Source organism: Fringilla coelebs (assembly GCF_963513975.1).
Source record: "Fringilla coelebs genome assembly, chromosome: 6".
Lineage (NCBI taxonomy): Eukaryota > Metazoa > Chordata > Aves > Passeriformes > Fringillidae > Fringilla > Fringilla coelebs.
In genome coordinates this window covers 34,264,924-34,284,848 of record NC_140034.1, presented here as the reverse complement: position 1 = coordinate 34,284,848, position 19,925 = coordinate 34,264,924, and the positions used below count along the sequence as shown (strand labels likewise).

At 40.8% G+C, this 19,925-nt stretch overlaps 1 protein-coding gene across 1 annotated transcript in view; it reads right to left on the bottom strand.

Moving 5' to 3' along the window:
- The window catches only part of SMOC1 (SPARC related modular calcium binding 1), a gene marked incomplete at its 5' end in the record, with an annotated part of 125,875 nt that overhangs the window by 84,057 nt on the left and 21,893 nt on the right, over nucleotides 1–19,925 (bottom strand). Inside the window, one exon of the mRNA XM_084207560.1 lies at nucleotides 1,108–1,279. Within this exon, the coding sequence (XP_084063686.1) occupies nucleotides 1,108–1,279 (172 nt within the window). The remainder of the gene's footprint in view (nucleotides 1–1,107; nucleotides 1,280–19,925) is intronic.

Genomic DNA, 19,925 nt, shown 5'->3' with positions numbered 1-19,925 from the left:
AATCCAAGTGCTTCTTAAGCTGTGTGAAGACAGGTTCTGGGTTTCCAGTATTTAGAAAGAGGCCTAATTCAAAGGCCTCAATCCATGCTATGGAAGAAGCTGCCATAAACCAACCCAGCAGTGATGGAAAAACAAACAAACAAACAAACAAATCATACAAGTAAGTTTTTTGCAATGAGAAACTGTTTAAAAGAGAGCAATATTTGAAGTCAGGCTCATAATTCACCTGAACTATAAAGTCTGTCAATACACTGAAAAGAGATTTCCATTTTATATCAAGTAATTCTAACAAAGATACATTTTTATAATAGTAAAAAAAGCCTTTTTAAACAAATTCCAGGCTTAAATGAATTCTTTTTATCCTGTCACATGGATTTTAATGAGTTTCTCCTGTCACATTAATCCACTGCCAAAAACACCTGCGCCATCTGCCCTCTAAGCCAATTGTGCTCTCAGAAAATGGACTGCACTTTATTTTTCACTTTGTTTTAAGTGCAAATCATTTGTGTGACAAATGATTTGTGTGACAACTTTAAAGAAGTTTCACCATCATCTTTAGACTATGCCAAGAGCTGAACTGAGGGACAGTACTTGCCCGTCTAAGAAGATGTGTAACAGCAAACATTAAAAAAAAACATGTAAAGCCTTGCATGCACTGCCTTCTTAATTATCTCAGCAAAAAAAGGCAGGATATGTCTGAAAAGGGACCAGACATCCAGTGTACATCATATTCTTCCCCACTCCAAATTCCTGTCAGTCAAAGGGCAAAGGTGTTTTGACTCCTCATCAGCACAGGTAGCAAGGAAGAAGTCTGCTTTCAGGATTTGGTTTTGTACTTCCACGGGGCCAGCTGTTTCTCTCTGCAGAAATATATTGCAGCCCTTTTCCAGTGATGCCTGTGGTTCCTTTGCCTTCTTTCATTGATAATTTAGTCAGCTCATACTCTATTGCCTAAACCGAGACTCAGACACCCAGGCTTGCAGGAATGCACAATTCCAGATCAGATTACTCTCAGAGCACAGTACTAAACTCAAAGGTCTAAGAATTCAGTTTCTTACAAGGTAGGCCTCCCATTTCTCCTCTCTGAGGCGTTTGGAACCCACCTACCTTTGCAGCGGCCACGGTGTGCGACGCTCAGGCTGGGCTCGCGGCACTTGGCTCTCTGGTAGTCGCACATGGACTCGTACGTTCTGCCGTCAGAGGCACACAGCGGCTTGGACTGCGACCTGGAGCAATGCACGTTACACTGCGGGTCTCTGTCACGGTCGCTTATTAAAAACTGAACGGCGTGAAAAAAGGAGGGAGAGAAAAAACAGTGGTTATGTTTGGTTTCCCAAAACTGAGAATGGTGTATTTTTTCTTTATGACAATAACAATACAACTATAATGCATTTTAAGCTGCCTAACAAAGCTGACTTTGCCTGAAGGGAACTCAAAATGAAACACGTACATCTTTAAAAAATATTAACGGTCTATTCCATTCTTTTTAATAAAGTGGAAACATTACTCACTCTGCCTCACCTCTAAAAAAATAAGATGTGCAAAGCCAAACACAACCCACACGGGAAGGGCAATACTGAGTCACAACGGCCTAGCTTGCCCAGTGCTGTGCCACAAACAGTATCTGGTACTAGACAATTTTAGTCAGACACATAAAAAACTTATCACCAAAGACAGAGGAATACAAACAAACTATCAAGACTGGCCTTGGTAGTTGAGACGTGAACATAACCAGTTTCATTTCACCAGTGGTGTTTTTGAAAGTATTTTATCATCTTGAAAGTTTATATCATCTGTGAATATCACCTGCTAGAGCATACCTCCACACTCCCTAAGTCACCTTTTGTTCCTTCCTGATGACACCCAGCACAGCTGGCAACTGCACTCCATGCATCCCATAATCTAATTGCACACTATGTGAAAATCCATTTCCTTTCAGAAGTTTGAATTTATATCATCTTTCTGCATACCTCTTCTTCCTGAGCATTCCATTATGATGCAACCCATTTTGTACAAATGTGGCATCCCTTGCCAGTCTTGCACAGTTTGAACAATCCCAACCTTCCTACTTCTCACCTAGACCACTTCTCTCCATATCATGATCACTACTGTTTTCCTTGACATTCTGCCTTGTTTTTGGTGATGGGGAAACCCACAACGCACATGAGTCCCCACCTTATGTCTGCTTGTTCCCTGCAAATCCCAGCATCTGGAAGGAGTTTACTGCTGCACCCTCAACTCTACTCTGAATTGCCTATAGGGACACCCAGGTTTCTTTCCCAAGTTCATATTGTTTTCCTGAGGATCCAATCTGACAGTCATCTTTCCATAACTACTTGCTTGCAGAAATTTTTGGCAAGTCATGATAGTAGCAGCCTTCTTCTCTTTCCATACTACCCCACTTAGTGGTTTGTCAGACCTTTCATTATTGCCCAAACCCAATCACCTGTTCACAGGAAGATTTCAAGTTCCATGAGGATTAAGGATTAAGGATTAAGGAAAGAAAAGGCAAGTCAAGCTTACCTTGCACTTCCCCATCCCTACCTCCCATTTCTGCTGCCTCTTGCAAGCCTGGGGGCACCAGAACTGCTCTCTAACACACTGATATCCCAGCCCACTGTTAAAGCAGTTCTGAGCTCAGCAGTTCAGAGCTGGCTGGCAAATGGGCACTGACTGACACCCTGCCTGCATGCACAAAGCCACAGCTCTCCAAGTGTGTTGATAGCTGGATGCCTTACAGGGAAGTGTGAGTCACTGCCATAATCACCTTGGTGTTACAGTTTCCTACAAAGCTGTCTACTCTATGCTTTGAGGTTAAAACTGTTGAAAAAACATTGCCTGAAGCCTAGTTTGGGTTGGTTTTTAACCACTCCAAGAACATGCCATCTCTGAAATTTGGTTACTGGTAGGTTTTTTCATTACAAAAAAATCTTTTCTTCCCAGTTAAATGAAAAACAATTGAGAAGTTTCATATTTTCATACTGTACTGCTGGATCTTTTGAAGACTAATGCATTACTAAACCCCCTATTCAAACATGACAGCTAGGAAAAGTAAGCAAGGTTTGCATTCATTTTACTTTTGGTGGGGCAAACATTTTTTAAAATCTCATCTGTCACAGACTTGACATATTTGTTACAGCATAGTGTTTTTGAAATGTTTTTGTTCTGCAACACATTCTATAACCTGGCAACACCTGCTCCAAATGGGAAATCGGAAAATTTAAACCTGAAGGCAATTTTAAATTGTTTATAGAGACCTGGACTAGACTATAAAAACACTGTAAAGCTGGACCAGATTTTTTTCTTTTCAGTGGTTGGACTATCACAACTTAACTTGGAATTCCTCTGGCTACAGTAATGTCTTTCTATTGCCCCTAAAATGCAAATATTGGTAGTGACTGTTAACACTCAGCAAAGAGCAACAGACTGAAGATGCTGAAGCCTCCCCCCAGCATGTGATGTCAGACACTGAAAGACTGACAAGGCTTTTCAGGTTTCTGTATGTATAAACAGATTCTCAAAGCAGAGCTGCCTGATAGAACAGTATGGTGCACATGCAGCAATTAAGTACTCAGTTCAACAGAGGAGCCATTCTGATTTAGAAGGAACACACAGATCTCCTATTTATCACAACTGGAGACTTGAATTACTGACATGCAACTTTTTGCAAATTCTTTGTCAGAAGCTGAGTTCCACAGGTATGAGTTAGCCAGAGGTGCAACAAGAAAATCTGGAATACTGGTTCTCAGCAACAAACATTATTACCAACTTATTGAAAGTCATCTTGTATCGTGAAGACTCTAGCCTTCTGCAGCCTGTACCAAAATACTTAGTATAGAGGGGACTTACACATCAAGAATGCCCCTTTGTCATTCTAAAGAACAGAAAGTTGTTCTCAGGGCTGACAAACTAAACCTAAGGCTGTGGAAGAGCTTTCCTCAGGTGCCGCCTTGCAGACAGAGAAACAACTCGACATTGATTAATTATGAGGGCCTGAGGAAACATGCAGAGCACCCCAATGCAGCCTGTGAAGTTCTTGCCTACCCAAATTAAGCCAAGAATCATGTTATTAGAAAAAAAAAATTAAAAAAAAAAAATCAAAAGCCTTTTTAGCGTTTGTAATTTGGATTACAGTAGGGCGCCCACACAGCATGTTCGGTGCTTTCCAGACACTGAAGATGCCACACCTGCCTTGCCCAAAAAAGTTTATGGTTTACGTAGTTGCACAAGATGGTGCTTGTTTTGTTCAGGTAGATTGTAACTGTGTAAGTCTGCATTAAATTCAAGAAGTATCCAGGATCACATCTGTCTGATCAGAGTTCTTCTCACGCAAGCAAACCACGCTGCCAGAAAGGCCAGCAATATCTCCAGGAGATCCAAAGGGCCTCAAAAACTTCCCCTAAGAGTAGGGGAAGTTTCCACTGTAGCGCACAGCCATATTTTTGGTCAGCAGCCCTGACAGCATTCAGGTATAAAATGGTGGTTCTTTGTCCCCCTTCTAGCAGGTATGCATTCATGCTACACAAGTGATGGTCAATACAGACCACCCACAGACATTTAAGATACTAAATGTTTTGAGTGTACATCTCCTCCTCCCCAGCACAAAAATCTTCCTTTAGCATTTTGCTGGTCTAAGAGCATGATCTCCAATGGAAGCAACTTCAGCTGCATGAAGAAAAAGAATGTATGAATGCTAAAACACGTCTGCCATGGGGAGACCCCTTGGTTCTGTAATTTTAACAGCTCAGACCACAATCCATATACAGTCAGTTTGATTTTTATTTTATAATTCCTACTTTGAGCAAGCAGGCACTGCTTTCCCAAGGGCACAGCCCTGCTTCAGAAGAGCCCCTTATTCACAGCTGGAGATACTGCTGCGCTGGGCTGAGGCCTGTGAGCAATGTGCCCTAATGCCTGGTACCCACCCTCCCCAGACACAGCTGAGACAGGAATGTGATTCTCTGGTCTTTCCAGGGGAAGAGCAGCAAGGTAAATATTCTGCCTTTAATGCCAAATGTCCTACAATGACTTTCAAAGCTCAAATCAAAGCCTGAATGTCCCAAAAGCTCCAGGATGCACACACAGACAGACTTTGCAAACAAGAAAATCACTACTCACAGAGCAGTGCTCGCTGCTCTACACACAGACACACAATGCGAGCAAACCTGGACTCAGGGAAGAAGCAAACCTGCAAACATGTGCAGCACCAGCAGGTTTCCAAGCTTCATCTAGAAAGAAGAGCAAAATAATTATCTTAGCTCTGAAATTTCTCAAAGCTTCTTCTTGATTTGTTCCCATTTGTTTCAGAACAGACTACATCCAAAGCAAACGGGATTGGAGACAGCTTATCAGCTCTTAACTCCTCCCTTTTCCTTCATGAGAAGAAAGCTATTAAAAGTACGACTAAAAGGAAAACAAACAAACCACCACAAACACAAAACCCCAGCTAAAAAAAAACCCAAAAACAACAAAACAAACCCCCTTCCAAAACTAGAAGGAATAATCTATTTTACAGGAAAAAGTTTAAATTGACCAGACTGCAAATGGATCTACTGAATATAGACTCAATACTAAGATAAGTAACACTAGTATTAAGCAACAGTATTTGTATTCATGTAACATTTATTTACACTAAGGGAGTCTGTACAGTGCCTATTCCAGCCAGTTTGAGTCCCTGCCCTAAAGAGTTTCCAGTTCAATGCAGCTCTCAGAGCATCTTTTTATGTCAAACGTTCTATCTGTATAAGGACACAAACCTCCTCCTTTAGCAAATACATTTACACAGGTGCTTGCAGAAACCACTTCCCAAACTGCTTTCTACTTCTTCAGACTTGAAAAGAAAAAGGAAAGATAAGAGGTCAGAATGAAGTTAACTTTGCCAACAAAGCATATCTGTTCTTTTTCTCCACACCTCAACACCACTGCTGACAAACAACAAACACTGATTAAAGGGTTTTTAATGCTTGTGAAGGAAAGCAGACTCCCTGCAGCTGCACAGCAGCTGGGAACACTTGTGTTATTTAGCAGAAAAAGGTCTGACCCCACAAGTGAAAATGAGCTTGGTGGTCACTCATTCTATTCACCATCTGGGTACATTATAAGCACAAACAGAACAGCACAGCCTTTTGTGATGGAAGTAACGAGAAATGGCCAAGGCATTGTAGCATCACAGTAACATGCCTTAGCAAGGCTTCAGGGAAAAGAGGGAGCAAGGGACACAAATGACACAAACGTGAGAAAGTGGAAATCTATTGAGAAACAAATCTAGAGTTCACTACAGATCAAAACAAAGGTGCCTCTGCTACTTAGCAGCTTCATTTCAGATTAGTACTGCAGAGTGCTGCCGCCTAACAAAACTGAGCTACACAAAAGTATTGCACATGCAATACTTTACTCCTGTTTTGGCAGATTTCAAGTTTGAAGACCCTTAGAACACGTCTTGGGAAAAGTGATTCATCTAGGTACATTCATATGGCACAGATCACCCACTCATTAGTGAAAGTACTCAGACTGGCCTGACTTAAGTACAAATGAGCAAGTCCTTCCCAGAGAGAACTCCCCAGGAAAACCATACCATTTTACACATTAAGGAAGACTATAAACATCTCAACATTTTTGTTGCTGTTGGAAAGAATCATTTCACATTTTTATGCCTTGGTTTCAGGCTCCAAACTGGTGCAACCTGCCATTCTGGAGGCAGAACTGGAGCCAAGTTCTAGTTTTAATCATGGCTAGACTCTCAGCCCTATGGCAGATTGCATACAGGGCACAATGACTTCAATTTCAACCACTGGTTTTGGTCTTCAGCCAAGTTTCCTGCCATTGAACCCTAATCCTAGCAGGTTTCACAGGGGTCAGAGATCCTGTTCTGAGCCAGAGACCCAAAATGCCTCACTTCTAGGAAAACAAAGAAGAGAATCTGAAAGTCTTAAAAACTCTCTCAGGGTTTGCAGTCTTACACATGCAGAAAGATATCAACCAGAGCCAACAAACTCCCAACAGCTGACCAGGCTCCAGCCTCTGTCCTGAAAGTGCTCACGCAGCCTCAGAATCTAGCAAGTGAAAAAAGGCTTTTGAAGTGAACTTCCTGGGAGGTTTGTCATGTGTTTTGGTGCAGGGGAAGGAAGAGATTTATTTATTTTAATATACCCTTTTTGGAAACACTCTTAAGTTTGTACTTCACTGGCACCTGGATAACTTATTAAGACAAAAGTTCTCAAAGAACTGCATCTTAAGAAGTTCCAGCCCTTGCATGGGGTTTTTTTAGCATCCTACAGTTTTATACCAAGGCTTAAGGCTTTTCCAACAAATTTCAGAAGGGCACTTCCCCCTGGTAGAAGGTACTTACAAGAGAGATATTGTAATACTTTTATTCCTTGAGTCACCCCTCCTGAAAAGTGAAGAGTCTAACCTAAGTTAAAGCACCACTTATGTTTCAACCCCAAGCCTCCAGCTGTGCAAATAAGAATGGGTTCAAAGCACAGAGCCTGTGCTTGAGGATGGCAAAGGCTGCGCAGATGTATGGGAACACATTGCAAAGCCAGCAAACTCTAGATTTATATGCATTAGTTGAATTCAGGACAGTTTTTTGCTCTTACAGGCTAGAAACCTAATTTTTCTACAGTGATTTTTCCTTCCCTCAATCTTTGCATTGTGTAAACCACTACAAGGAAAGGCAGAGCTTAAGGATTATGCTTCATCTGTTAGATTACTTTTAGCTAGGAAATAATACTTTTGTTTTCTTTGCAAACTGATCCCCAAACATGACGCAGCAGCTGTGTTCTGTTTTTAGAAGATGACGTACTAGATCCAGAGAAGCTGCCTAATGGAGGATTTGAAGTGCCCACCAAAGGTTTGGGAGAAGAGCCCACCAAGGGCTTGGGAGAAACCCTTAGAATTGCACTTCATCTCAGACCAGCTCTCTGGGTTTTTTCTTGTTGTGATTTCATTGTTCATAGAAAAAAAAAAGTCATTGCAGCCAGGGAGTGAACTTTTAAAATCCTCTATTTTTGTTTTTGACATGCAAGTTTATGAAGTGTCTAACTACATTTACTTGTGGGAAGGAAAATGCCAGAGACACCAGGGACAAGGAATTCATTTCATATTTTTAAATAATCCCTTCTCCCACACAACTTTTATATCCACATGCCTATATCACCTTCATAAAATCCACCTTCAGTTTTTTAAGTCACAAGTTTAAGCATGTCATAAGTTCAGTACACCAATCATCTGAACAGAGGAGGAAACCAAAACAAACACAAAACAGGAACTTCATCTTAAGTCTCACATTTAACACAACTTCTAAATCTTTAAAACACAACTTTTAAATCTTTCTAGTAAGTCTGGCGGTATAAAGGTAGAGAATTATTTAATTTATTTGAAGTAATTACTTCAGTTTCTGTTAAAACTCACTCTCCTACTCAAAGCATTCCTGCAGCCAAGGTAACATGTAAGCCTAGAACAATTTTAAGATTAAATTTAATTTGTCAAACACATTGACAAGAAGAGGTATGTTTAACTTGGACTATTTCTTCTCTTTACCTTTGCTACTATACATGTTGAACCAGATAGAAAATCCAAATGTTTGAACAGCCAAGCAATGAACTTCTTGTCCCAAGACAATAACAGCAAAACTTCTATTAATAGAAAATGTGGAATCTTGTCTTCACTAAATTGTACTGTTTAATAATACAATCCAGTCTTTCCAGTTTAAGGAGTTCTGTGCTTATTCAGCATAACTCAAAAAACAAACTCAAAACATCCTACTGTATACCTTATGCCAAGTTAATCTCTCAGTAACTGTATCCCCTACTTAAGTGTGTCATAATGACAGTTGAAGCTGTTGATCTCCACTAGTAAATGCAGCAGGATTACAACTTTGTGCCGTCACTAGGTGAGAAGTCAGCTATTCCACTGTAATAGGATATGTTTCTTTCAAAAGAAGCTCCCAGAAAAGCAGAAGGGTTGAAGTAATACCAGGTGTATGCTTCAACAAAAGACAGTAATTCAAGCAAGCTTTCCATGAAGAGTGATCCCCATGCTTCCCAAACATTAGCATACTGAATGCTTCAAACCATTGCACAGACTCTTCCCTCTTGGCCCCAGCTCTCTGGAATCATAGAGACTGAAGTACTTTCTTACCCCCCACTGTATAAACCACCAAAAGTCAGCTCCAGGACTTGTAGACTTCTGTGGGAAGTCTAGCCACTTACAGAAAGTGGCTGTGAAATAATACTTTCTTGAGCCTATTTTTCCTCCTGTACTACTTTTAGCAGAACTGGCTATGCAGTCAGCCTAGGAATCCTTCTTCCCCATTTGCAAGAGCTCAGAGTACTGGAATAGTCCTGATATAAGTTTTCCACGTGAGTTGTTATGTTCTGTGGGGTTACACATAAACTGCAAGCATGTCTTATGACAACTAAGTTTTGCTGAAGCATTCTTAAATGAATAAGCTGTTTGATGAAGTACAAATTCTCTGCTGATTTTTAATCAGTAGCCTGATAAAGGGCTTCCTTTTAAACCCAAAGCCCCTAAAATTTCTCTTCATCACCGGATATCAATTCATCTGGATCCCCTTAAGCACCTTCTCATCTTGTCTCTCTCAACAACTCAAAGTACTTTGCCCTTTACTTGCACAGTGTTACTGCTGAAGAGTGGGCACCTACTCTAAGTGGAGTCTCCAAGCTGGCTGATAAGCTTTCTAAATACCCCAAACGAGCGAGATAAAAATGACATTTTCTCCTTCCATAACCCCTTCTTCCCAATAAAACAAAAGTTTCTAGCCACGCCAGAGACTGCCCACTGCAAAAAGTAGATATCAAGTCCTACCAAAGATGGCTTCATAACCTCCTGAACACTGTCTCCCACATAAGCACCATTCCCTTCAGCATGCACACAAGGCACATTATGGAAGTACTCAGCAAGATATACAACTGAGTTTACCTCAAGCCAGATACCCTTTCCCCACTTTCTAGCCTACACCACCAACCACTGTCACCCTTCAGTCACAGCCATATGTATTAGACACTATTACTGTAGACAAGGCAGGTGTATGAAGACCACCACCACCTCTGGAACTGCTCTGTTCTGCTAGAAGATAATCTCGTAGGGAGACATGATGATTGAACATAGTCTACAAACTCAGTTTGGCAGCTACATCTTCATGGTTGAGCTCCAATGGAAATAAAACTATACAAGGGCACTTCTTCCATCACAAATTATTTGTTCTTGTAGATCTTCCAGGATGGAGAATGCCACCCATTATAACTCGATAGCTCAACAAACTTTGGTCTCTAAATCAATTCCTCAAAAATGCTGAAAGAGGCATTCAAATTGAAGCTGGCATCCAGCCTTCATTATGTTTGGTGTAACTGCTGCCAACAGCAGAACCAAGAAGCAGATATTAGAAATAGCTGATCTCATTAGTTCAAAACCTACCAAGGGCTGGCTGCCCATCAGGAGACACATACTAAATGAATGCCAAGTTTGAAATTCCATTGCACAGAAGGGATATTAAAAATGAGATACTGAGAATACTCAAGGGTTCACTTTCCTTAACTATATTCTTACCCCTTTATGATCCACAGACAATGCTTAACTGAAGATGGTTGCATCAGGAGCTTCTCCCCACTTTATGCAGCTTTACATCTACTATCATCAGCACTCCAGTGCCAATGTTTCTGAAGGACTGTCTGGGGACAGAACTGACACATCTCCTTCTATGGGCCTACCTTGCCATCTCCAGAGGGATGTTCAGAGTTGGGTTCTGGCCTGATCAGCTATAGAGAGTAACAACCTTCACGGCCCCCACAGGCCTCAAAGCTGTACAGAGTAATAAAGGAAGTTGCCCCTATTGCTGTATTACTCCTCTGAATGTCAGAGACAGCAAAACTGAAGAAAAGACTGGAATTTCACCTTGTTCATACATAATATCATGTACTCTTATTAAATGCAGATTAGCTCATGAAAGCAACAGAAGCTTTCTTACATTTATTGCTAACATTGTTCAAGTATTATTAAAAAGAAAAGGTTTTCCTAACATCATAGAGATGTGTTATCCCTGGACTTCTAGTCTATAGATAAAGAGGTAACAATAAAGACATTCTCCTTACCAGAAGGGAACTGTTCAGTTAATAGACAAATTAGGTAATCAGTTAATTGCCACGAGGTACTATTCACTCCCCCTACATCTCACTGCAGTAGTGATGTCCACCTACCAACACATGCAGTTATTTAACATTAAGATCATATGCATCTGATCTACAGACAAGTAGTTTCAGAGACTCAGCTTTCTGCAAGTCAGATGACAACTTTTAAAACCAGCATTTAGAAATCTTGACTCTTGTTTCAGCAGGCCAGCAGAGTGTCCTCTGAATAGCCCTTCAGTAGGATGCAGTTGACATCATAAGGATCCCAGGCTTGGCTAAATAGCGACTACTTCAAAGGCCAAACCCACCTTGGTATATTCTATAGTGACCCAGACAGACACATTATACACAAGGCAACTTTTAATTCAGAGTGAAATAACCCAACCCTGATAACTAAGAAAAAAGTGTGCCAGCCAGGAATTTAGACCAAGAAGGAAAGAATCAGGAAAGGAAATACAAAACAGAAATGAAAGCCCTGTAAAAAGTCAAAAAATTAACTTTTCCTTTCAAGTCCCTAAGGGAAAGATTCATTGTCTCATTACTTCATTCTGTAGTTTTGTCTGCATTGTATTTTACAGTGTTTTCCAGTAATTCTCATCTTTCTACTTACATTGAAATTAAATGCTTCCCTCAGTTTTGTAGGTATAACCATCCAGTTATACCCTGGGAAGAAAGTGCTGGACAACGCTTTCTTAGACTGTCAGGCAGTTATAGCCTTTTGGGACAGCACAAACAGTAGCAGAGAAGCTTTCCCCACTATCAAGATCTTTCTGGATCACAAATTGAAGAAGCTGCTGTGCTGAAAAGCTTCAGGATAGGAACTTCCATTCTGTTGGCATGAAACTCATTCTCTGCTCTCTGCTCCTGCCTCAAAACATAGTCAGTTATTATGACCGTCTAAATATATTATAAAAACCTTTCCATATCAGACAAGATGCGTGAACTGGTTGCTTCAGGAGTTGGAAGTGCTACAGAGAAACACTTCTAAGATAAAGTGCTCGTGTGGGGCAAGAAGGAAGGACACTTGTCAGGGGCACCATGGTTAGCTCATATGCCATCATCTTCTGTCAGTGACAGACAACATTCAGAAGAGTGAGTATACATTCTGATTCCTGTAGACGGGACTTGTTTACGGTAATTACTTGTGCCTTTCTTAAAAATTGTAGCAGTAACCCAAGTGCTGACTGCTGAACTTTGAGAGGAAAGAAATACAAGTGAAGCACCTCTACAGCACTGCCATTTCCTGAAGAGCCAAACTAGGCAACATCACTTTCAAACTAGTAAGTTGTTAGTGTGCAAGGTTTTCCAGACTGTTCAAATACAGTTCACATGTCTTCCAATTGAGCTTGGGAGTAAGATGTATTTTAGCACTCCTGCTGAACTACCCAGCAATATTACTCCATACTAGCATGAAAACCTGCTTTTGCATGAGAATATGTTTACAGGTCAGGCATATTTTCCATACTGAAGTGACAGATGTGGTTTGTATGATGTTCCCAGCAGAACCTCTCCTGCTGAGCTCTACAAGGAATCACAGAACAGAATCATTTAGTTTGGAAAAGACCTCTATAATCAAGTCCAACCATTAACCCAGCACTGCCAAGTTCTCCACTAAACCATGTCCCTAAACACCATATCTACACATCTTTTAAATGCCTCCAGGGATGGTGACTCAACCACTTTCCTGGGCAGCCTGTTCCAATACTTGGCAAAAATCTCTGTGAAAAAACATTTCCTAATATCCAATCTAAGCCTCCCCTGGTGCAACTTTAGGCCATTTCCTTTTGTGCTGTCACTTGTTACCTGAAAGAAGAGACCAACCACCATCTAGCTACAGCCTCCTTTCAGGGAGTTGTAGAGAGCAATAAGGTCACCCTGAGCCTCTTTTTCTCCAGACTAAATAACCCCAGCTCCCTCAGCTGCTTCTCAGACTTGTGCTCAAGACCCTTCCCCAGCTTCATTGCCGTTCTCTGGACACACTTCAGCCCTTCAGTGTCTTTCTTGTAGCAAGGGGAATACATCTCTAAGCTGTCACGTTGCTGCTACAAGGACTGCAGTTTTATTATGCAGAATGGGAAGCAGTGTCTTCAAAAGAAGAAATATTTACAGGTATCTTGATGCTGCCTCCGACTGTTGATATGAGCTTCCCCGGCAAAACACAAATCCCTTTTCTACCAAAGCACTTCCCTTCCTCCCACACTTTTTTCATACATTTAACTTCCCACTCCCAAGCAGAAAGGTGTTAGCGACTGATCTTAATACAGGCTGTTCACTCTCAGGGTGACAGCTTTTTCACATTTTGTACTATAGAACTGTTTATTTTAGTGTGTTTACTTTCAAGCTACAGAAAGGGCAATTCTAGCTCCACTGAATTTTTCACACTTTTTGTGAGGAGCTGCAGAATACGCATACTGCTTCCTTATTGCAGACATGCTTTCCTTATTATCTGGGGAAATAAGCTTTGAGTATTTCCAGTTCTACAGTATTTCACTTTAAACACAAATGAAGTTAACTTTCATTGTCACCAAGCCCCTTGCAGTCAAAAGCTATCCAAGCCAGTGGGCCTGGATATCTTTGGGTATCTTAGGTATCTTTTTTGGTATTGTCATACATGAGTTGTTCTGTCTAAGACTGACAGCATTCCATAGAAGTAGCCATCTCTAGTCCAAATTCACACAGCACTCGCCAGGTTAACTTTCCTCCAGTTGCACTTCACTGGGGTTCTGGAAGTGCTCAACCAACTTTGTGCTGCGATTTGTGCATCTCTCTAGTGGAGGCTAAAAAAATTTCTAATATACATATCAGTCTGTTTTTGCTGTCTGCCTCCCTGAAGGGAGCAGGATATCAGTCTTAATATAAGCAAATATGAGACCTTTGCACAATAAATCTTTGACACAGATAATTGGCAAGATTATTGCAGTCTCTCATCTTCCTTTTCAGGGCATGTTATTGAAAAAGCTATGGGAAAACATCTGCGGTTTTATCTGGATTCCTCAGATTTTCTGGATCTCCTTCCGTCTGGTCTAAGACCTGGCCTCAGTACAAACACATACTCAGGCTTACTGGTCAGGCTTCTCACAGTGGACAAAGACCAAACTGACATTCTTAGCTGACAGGCTTAAAACAGGCTGTGATACCAGCTTCATACAGCTTCAGACTATGAAGAGTACTCACACCATGACCACATCTAGAATAGTACAGTGAGCTTCTCTAAAGGATTAAGCAACTTGCTTGCTTGCTTACTTTCTGCATGCATTCTATAGCTTAAGAGGCTACTGGACCAATTTCATCTGAAGAAATGTGCTTTTCTGACCCAAATAATTGAGGTTCCTCCTCTGACTGAAGGATATTGCCCACCTTCACAGCAGCCTGGACCGTGGCCAATAAGACGATGATCCCAGGAAGAAGTGGCACCAGCAGAAAGGAACAGAAGAAGCAGGACTTGCTTTATCACTGAATAGCACAACTGAAGGGTAGGCTGCCTACTGCTCATGCAATACTATACTGCTTGAGGGGATAGCAGGCAAGCATTGGCAGGGAACAAGGGAAGTAAAGTATTACTAATCACTTCTCCCCACTCACCTGCAGCCACCCATGCAAGAATTACACCATATATTTTTCCTCATCCAAATAAGACAACAACAACAGATTACATGCCCTCACTCTGCTCAAATGTAAGCCTCAGGAGAGGTCTAGCCACTGTAGGTATAATGTGCTGCATGCCCCAGTTGAGGTTCATTTAAAAACAGGTAGATAGATGGCAATAATGAAGGCCTAGATTGTGGTGATTGGAACACACTACCCAAAAAGCAGCTCAGAAGTGTATAAATGTTAGCAAGACTGTTCTAAGCAGGCTTCTGGCTGAGGAGGAGCTGGTTCTGGTGCAAAGGACCTCTCACTTCTCCTCTCCCCTGAGCTTGGGAACCTCTTCAAGATGAAGAGTTATCCCAGGCACTAGTTGTCTTAGCAAACATTGCTAAATCCTAGTTTCACCTGAAAAAAAATTTGACATGCTGAATCAGATATCGTTCCACTTTTTACAAGGTTTTTGGTCTATACGAGGAGAGAAGAGATTACTGGAGGGGTAACCAATTTTAAGAAATTTAAGGAAATCCAGCTGTACAAATAGGAAGGGAAGAGTTAAGAAAAAATTATTTTATGTTGTTTGCTAGGACTCCAGGCAGATACTAGGTCAGTTTAGGTCAACTGTTACCCAAGGAAAAAAAAATCTGAGTTTAAGAACTTGGAGTGACAATTTCATTAAAATTGGTTTAGTGGGTGCATGAGAAATGGCTGCATGTCTGGCCTTGGTATAAGGTTTCCTGGACCTTAAAGATGTAAGCACCAGTAAAGGTTCCAGACTGAATCAAGTTGCTTATCCTTGTCAATCCTGATTTTGCCATGACTGTTTGCTCCACATGTTTCTCCACTCAAGTCTCCTTGTAACTAGACACTCCCCTTTTCTCACTCTAACTTGCTGACACTTGGTCTTTGCTCCTTTTTAATTCCAATCCTTTTAAGATTCAGACGGGTCTTACACATTTCATCTGCCCCCTTTCAGTGCCTAACTGGAAAACACTGAAACCTTAAAGGAAACTATTAAAATCATGAAGAGTCATCTCTGATCCTCCCAGCTGAAGTCTGACAGCTCTCACACAGAAAGACCACTCTGTGCCTGACTCTGGAAGGACATTTTCCCCCTAGCAATGACATTAACATCTTACATATACAAATATTGTTACCAGCTCCTGCACCAAGCATCTTCTTCCCAAGTTTATCTGCATGCCAGGCTGCCAGTTGATTTCTATCCCTCCTCACTGTTCTAGGTCCTCACCTTCATCTGAACTTCTGCAGCTTCCTGGGCCTTTCTCTCCTCCCAGTTACAGTTAGAAACCCAAATAAATTTACTAGCCAGCTTCTCATTTAGAATTCAAGTAGAAGAAGGAAGTTATTAACCAGCCCCTCAAAAACACTAATTATACTCAGTAATTTGGTTTTATCACTGGGTATTATTTTGATCCCCAACCCTCTGTTACTGGTTACAGCTCAAGTATCACCATATTCCTTTGTTTTTTGGGACTTCTGACTCCAGACTACAGAGAAATAAGTCAGTTCAATGCTGGTGGGGTTTTGATCAATCAAGCCAGATGACAAATTTTACATCTTGAAATCTGAGATTTTATTCTTATTAGTTTTCAGTAAGAGGGAAAGGTAAGTGTAGCCTAGCACAGAGTTGTTGGCCACAGGGCCAACAGCAGTTTGGTTTCTTGCAAAGATTTTTAGAAGCACCCCACTTCATTTACACCTGGATATCAAGACAGCATCAAGAAAGCATTGACATTACCCAAAATAAAAGCAGAATAGAAAAGAACATGAAAAAAACCCACAAACTTGAATTATTCTTAAGAAAATACAAACCATCAGAAAATAATATCTAGCTGTCTTGCAAAGACTCCACTCTCTGGATTCAGCTAGCTTCATCCAGTGTCACCAGAGCCTGCTAAGAGCACAAGTACATTAGGGCTCACACAGGATTAGGATTTGTTGCAATTTCCAAGTCTGTCTGTGAAGGCTTGGCCAAGGAACTTCCTTCTTCCCTCTCCCTCCCTCACTGGAATTCCCTCATTAGTAAGCAAAGCCCAACACAAACTTCTCAGAAAAAAGTTTGCAAGAAAATTTAGTCATCATAAACCCCTAGGTAAAAGGGAGGGAACACTTCAAGAGGTAAAACCAGAGCCAGATTTTGAATACCTGTGAGCAAGGCGTAAGGGAGGAAAGTCTGAAGTTTGCACGCAAATAGATTGACAGCAGGTTTTGGCTATAATACAGATTTATATCCCTTGCTTTTTTCACCATTCTCCATGCTCATACCCAGAAGCAGATTCCATTACAAAGTGTGAGGACTGCATCACAGCGGTATCTACATCTGAGAATTCTTCTTAAAATGGAATCACCTAAAGCCCTCTAAATTAGATAAACCCTGGCTTTGCACTCAACAAATGGATTATTTCTGTGAGTTAACTTTATGAGAAAGCCTGAAGCAGGACCTGCATATATCCTTGAGCATAGAAAGAAGCTTTTACAGGATGTAAGTATGAATCCTTAAAAGCCTGTTACTGAATGAATTGCTAAAGAGCACAAAGCAAAGCTGGAGTGGTCTCCCCAAATCACAGGTCACCTTGTGAAAATAACACTTGCCCCAGACATTTTTCTTCAAGTCAGTTCTCTGAACTGGCATGCTCTGAAGGTGTGTAATGCTTCAGGTGACTAAGTACTAATAAAAAGAGGCTTAGTTTGAACTGGGTAGAGATCAAACCAAGGAACGAAAACAGCATCCTCAGAAATTCAGTTTAATGTGAACTTAGAGATGAGATTTTTCTTAGAAGATGATTACTGTTGTTTTCCTAGGAAAGTTCAAGGACCTGACAATTCTGTGAAATGGCATCAGCTCTTATTTCAGTATTTTTATACAGAAAAGAGCTCTTGTCCAGAATTTGTGTCAACTCAAAGAGGAAAAAAGGGTACTTTCACCAAAACAGTGCTCTGCAAGGAAAAAGAGCCAAATGACTCCTTTTTAGCTCAAAACCAGGAGATTGCTCTTATAGGAAGATGCATAAATCACCTGGCCTTTGCAAAATTTTACAATTAACATAATTTGGGTAGCAATTAACCTGAATTATTGGTTAAATTCATTAGGCACGTGTTAAGTACATAGGAAAGACAACCTCATCCTATTCTTTCCTCATCTTTTTTCTACAAGCATAAGCCATCTTGAGCAGCAGAGGCAGCCCTTGACAAACTTTATTTTCAAATAAAATTCTTCCCACTAGTATTAAATAGTTCAGGCAGAAAGAGATTGTTACTGGTTCGGAGTAGCACTACTCCTCATAGCGGTGCCATGTGATAGATTCAGAAGTAGATACTGGAACTGCTCACCTTCTTCTCAGTACTTAGCCAGGATTCCTCAAAACAGGGAGTTAACATCCATAGCAATGGCTACCCAAATGGACTTGTGTCATAATGGATTAATTCAGGCAATCTATAATTAGGAACCTGCCTGGCAGGTTCACTCTAGCTAGCTTGTTGACTTAAGACTTATCACCTTGTCCCTGAGCATCTCATTCCATTTTCTACTTAAAATCATTTCCCCAGCATAATAGTCTTTTCTGACTTTTCTGTAAGCCCCTTTCAGGCTTACACCAATCATTCTTCTTCCCATGAGCACCAAAAATCAGCTATTCTTCCCCCTGTTTGACCTGCACCAGCCCATCAAAAGCAGCAGCCCCACAACCCTGAACACACTGCTTTTTGCATTCACACAGCATAGTTTCACTAACTGGAATACAGGATGTTAGAGCCACAGCAAACTGTCCCCCACAAATATATTCCACACTTCCACTGCAGAAATATCACTTAAGGTCTGTTTTGAGGTACCTAATAAGCACTTGATAAGCTCCAACAATAACCTTAATCACAGATATTCTGACTACTCAGCTAGGTATTTCTATTACCTTCATGCCATGTATAGAAATATATATTACCCATTCATAGATAGAAATATCTATTACCAATGTCCATGTATGCAAAGGATATTTCTCCAAATGCAGAAGTTACTTTCATTTTTGTAGAGTCAGATATTAAAGAATTAAACTAGTAGTCAGAAGACAGTAGGTAGTTGCATGGGACAATTCCTTAAGTTTTTAAAAAAGGCACACAGCAACAAGAAAGTAATCAGTTCAGGATTTTTTTCAACAGCTTGCTTGTCAGAGAACTTATTTTTACAGTCATCATGAGCAGAACCATTCACTAACCTCTAGAATTCCTCCCACCACCTAAACTGTCTGCACTGGGTTAAAGTGCTGGAAGAGTATCTGTGTCCTAACCACATGGAATTGGAATTCACAAGTCCACTGACCTCTTCAGCTTGCTAAGCATAAGTTCTTCCCAAGAAGAGTGAAGAAGTGTTGCCTGAGAAAAGTAAGTTATCTATTCTTAATGAAATTCAACTGTTGAAAAATCAGAAACACCAGAGAAATCCTGTAACTTTTTACTATCTTGAGAAGTGTTTTACATAGTGATAATACATGGCAACAACTTGTAGCCAAGCCTACAACAGCAAGGAGCTCCAACTCTGCAGTTCCCAAGCCAACAGAGACACAAAAACATCCTAAACATTTTTTGCTCTTGTATGAGCTTTCAGGCAGGAATTCTCTTAGGTGCTGTGCATCACTTGAACAAGAATAATTTGAGGTCCTACTTAGGAGCAGGAATCACTAGGATCCCATCAAACGCAACAGGATACATACTTGGCTGCCTCTTATAAAATAAAGAAGACTGGTAAAAAAACTAATTTAAAACATCCCTCATTAACTGGAAATTGCATTAGACACTGCCAAATAGCTGTTTAATGGGGATATATTATATGAATGCTGTGCAGCTTCAGAGGTTTTGCACTTCTAAGACTTCTTTTATCTGTGGACTACAGCACATTTACTAGGAAAACAGTTCTGACACATATCTGTAAGTCAGGCATTATCCCACTCTAGGTGAAAAGCTTTAGAGATGGTAACTCACTCAAATTCACAAAACAAGCTAGTAGAAAAGATAAAACAGAGCAAAATCTCCCATCATTCTTCAGGCATTTAATGCCTGGTGTAAGATATTCTCCCTCAGCCTCCAGTCATGTTCATAGTTACCAACCAAAAGCACATCCAAGAAAAGAGTAGATAATGCAGCACTGTGGTCAGGCGTAGCATGCAGTTAACTCCTTACATCTCA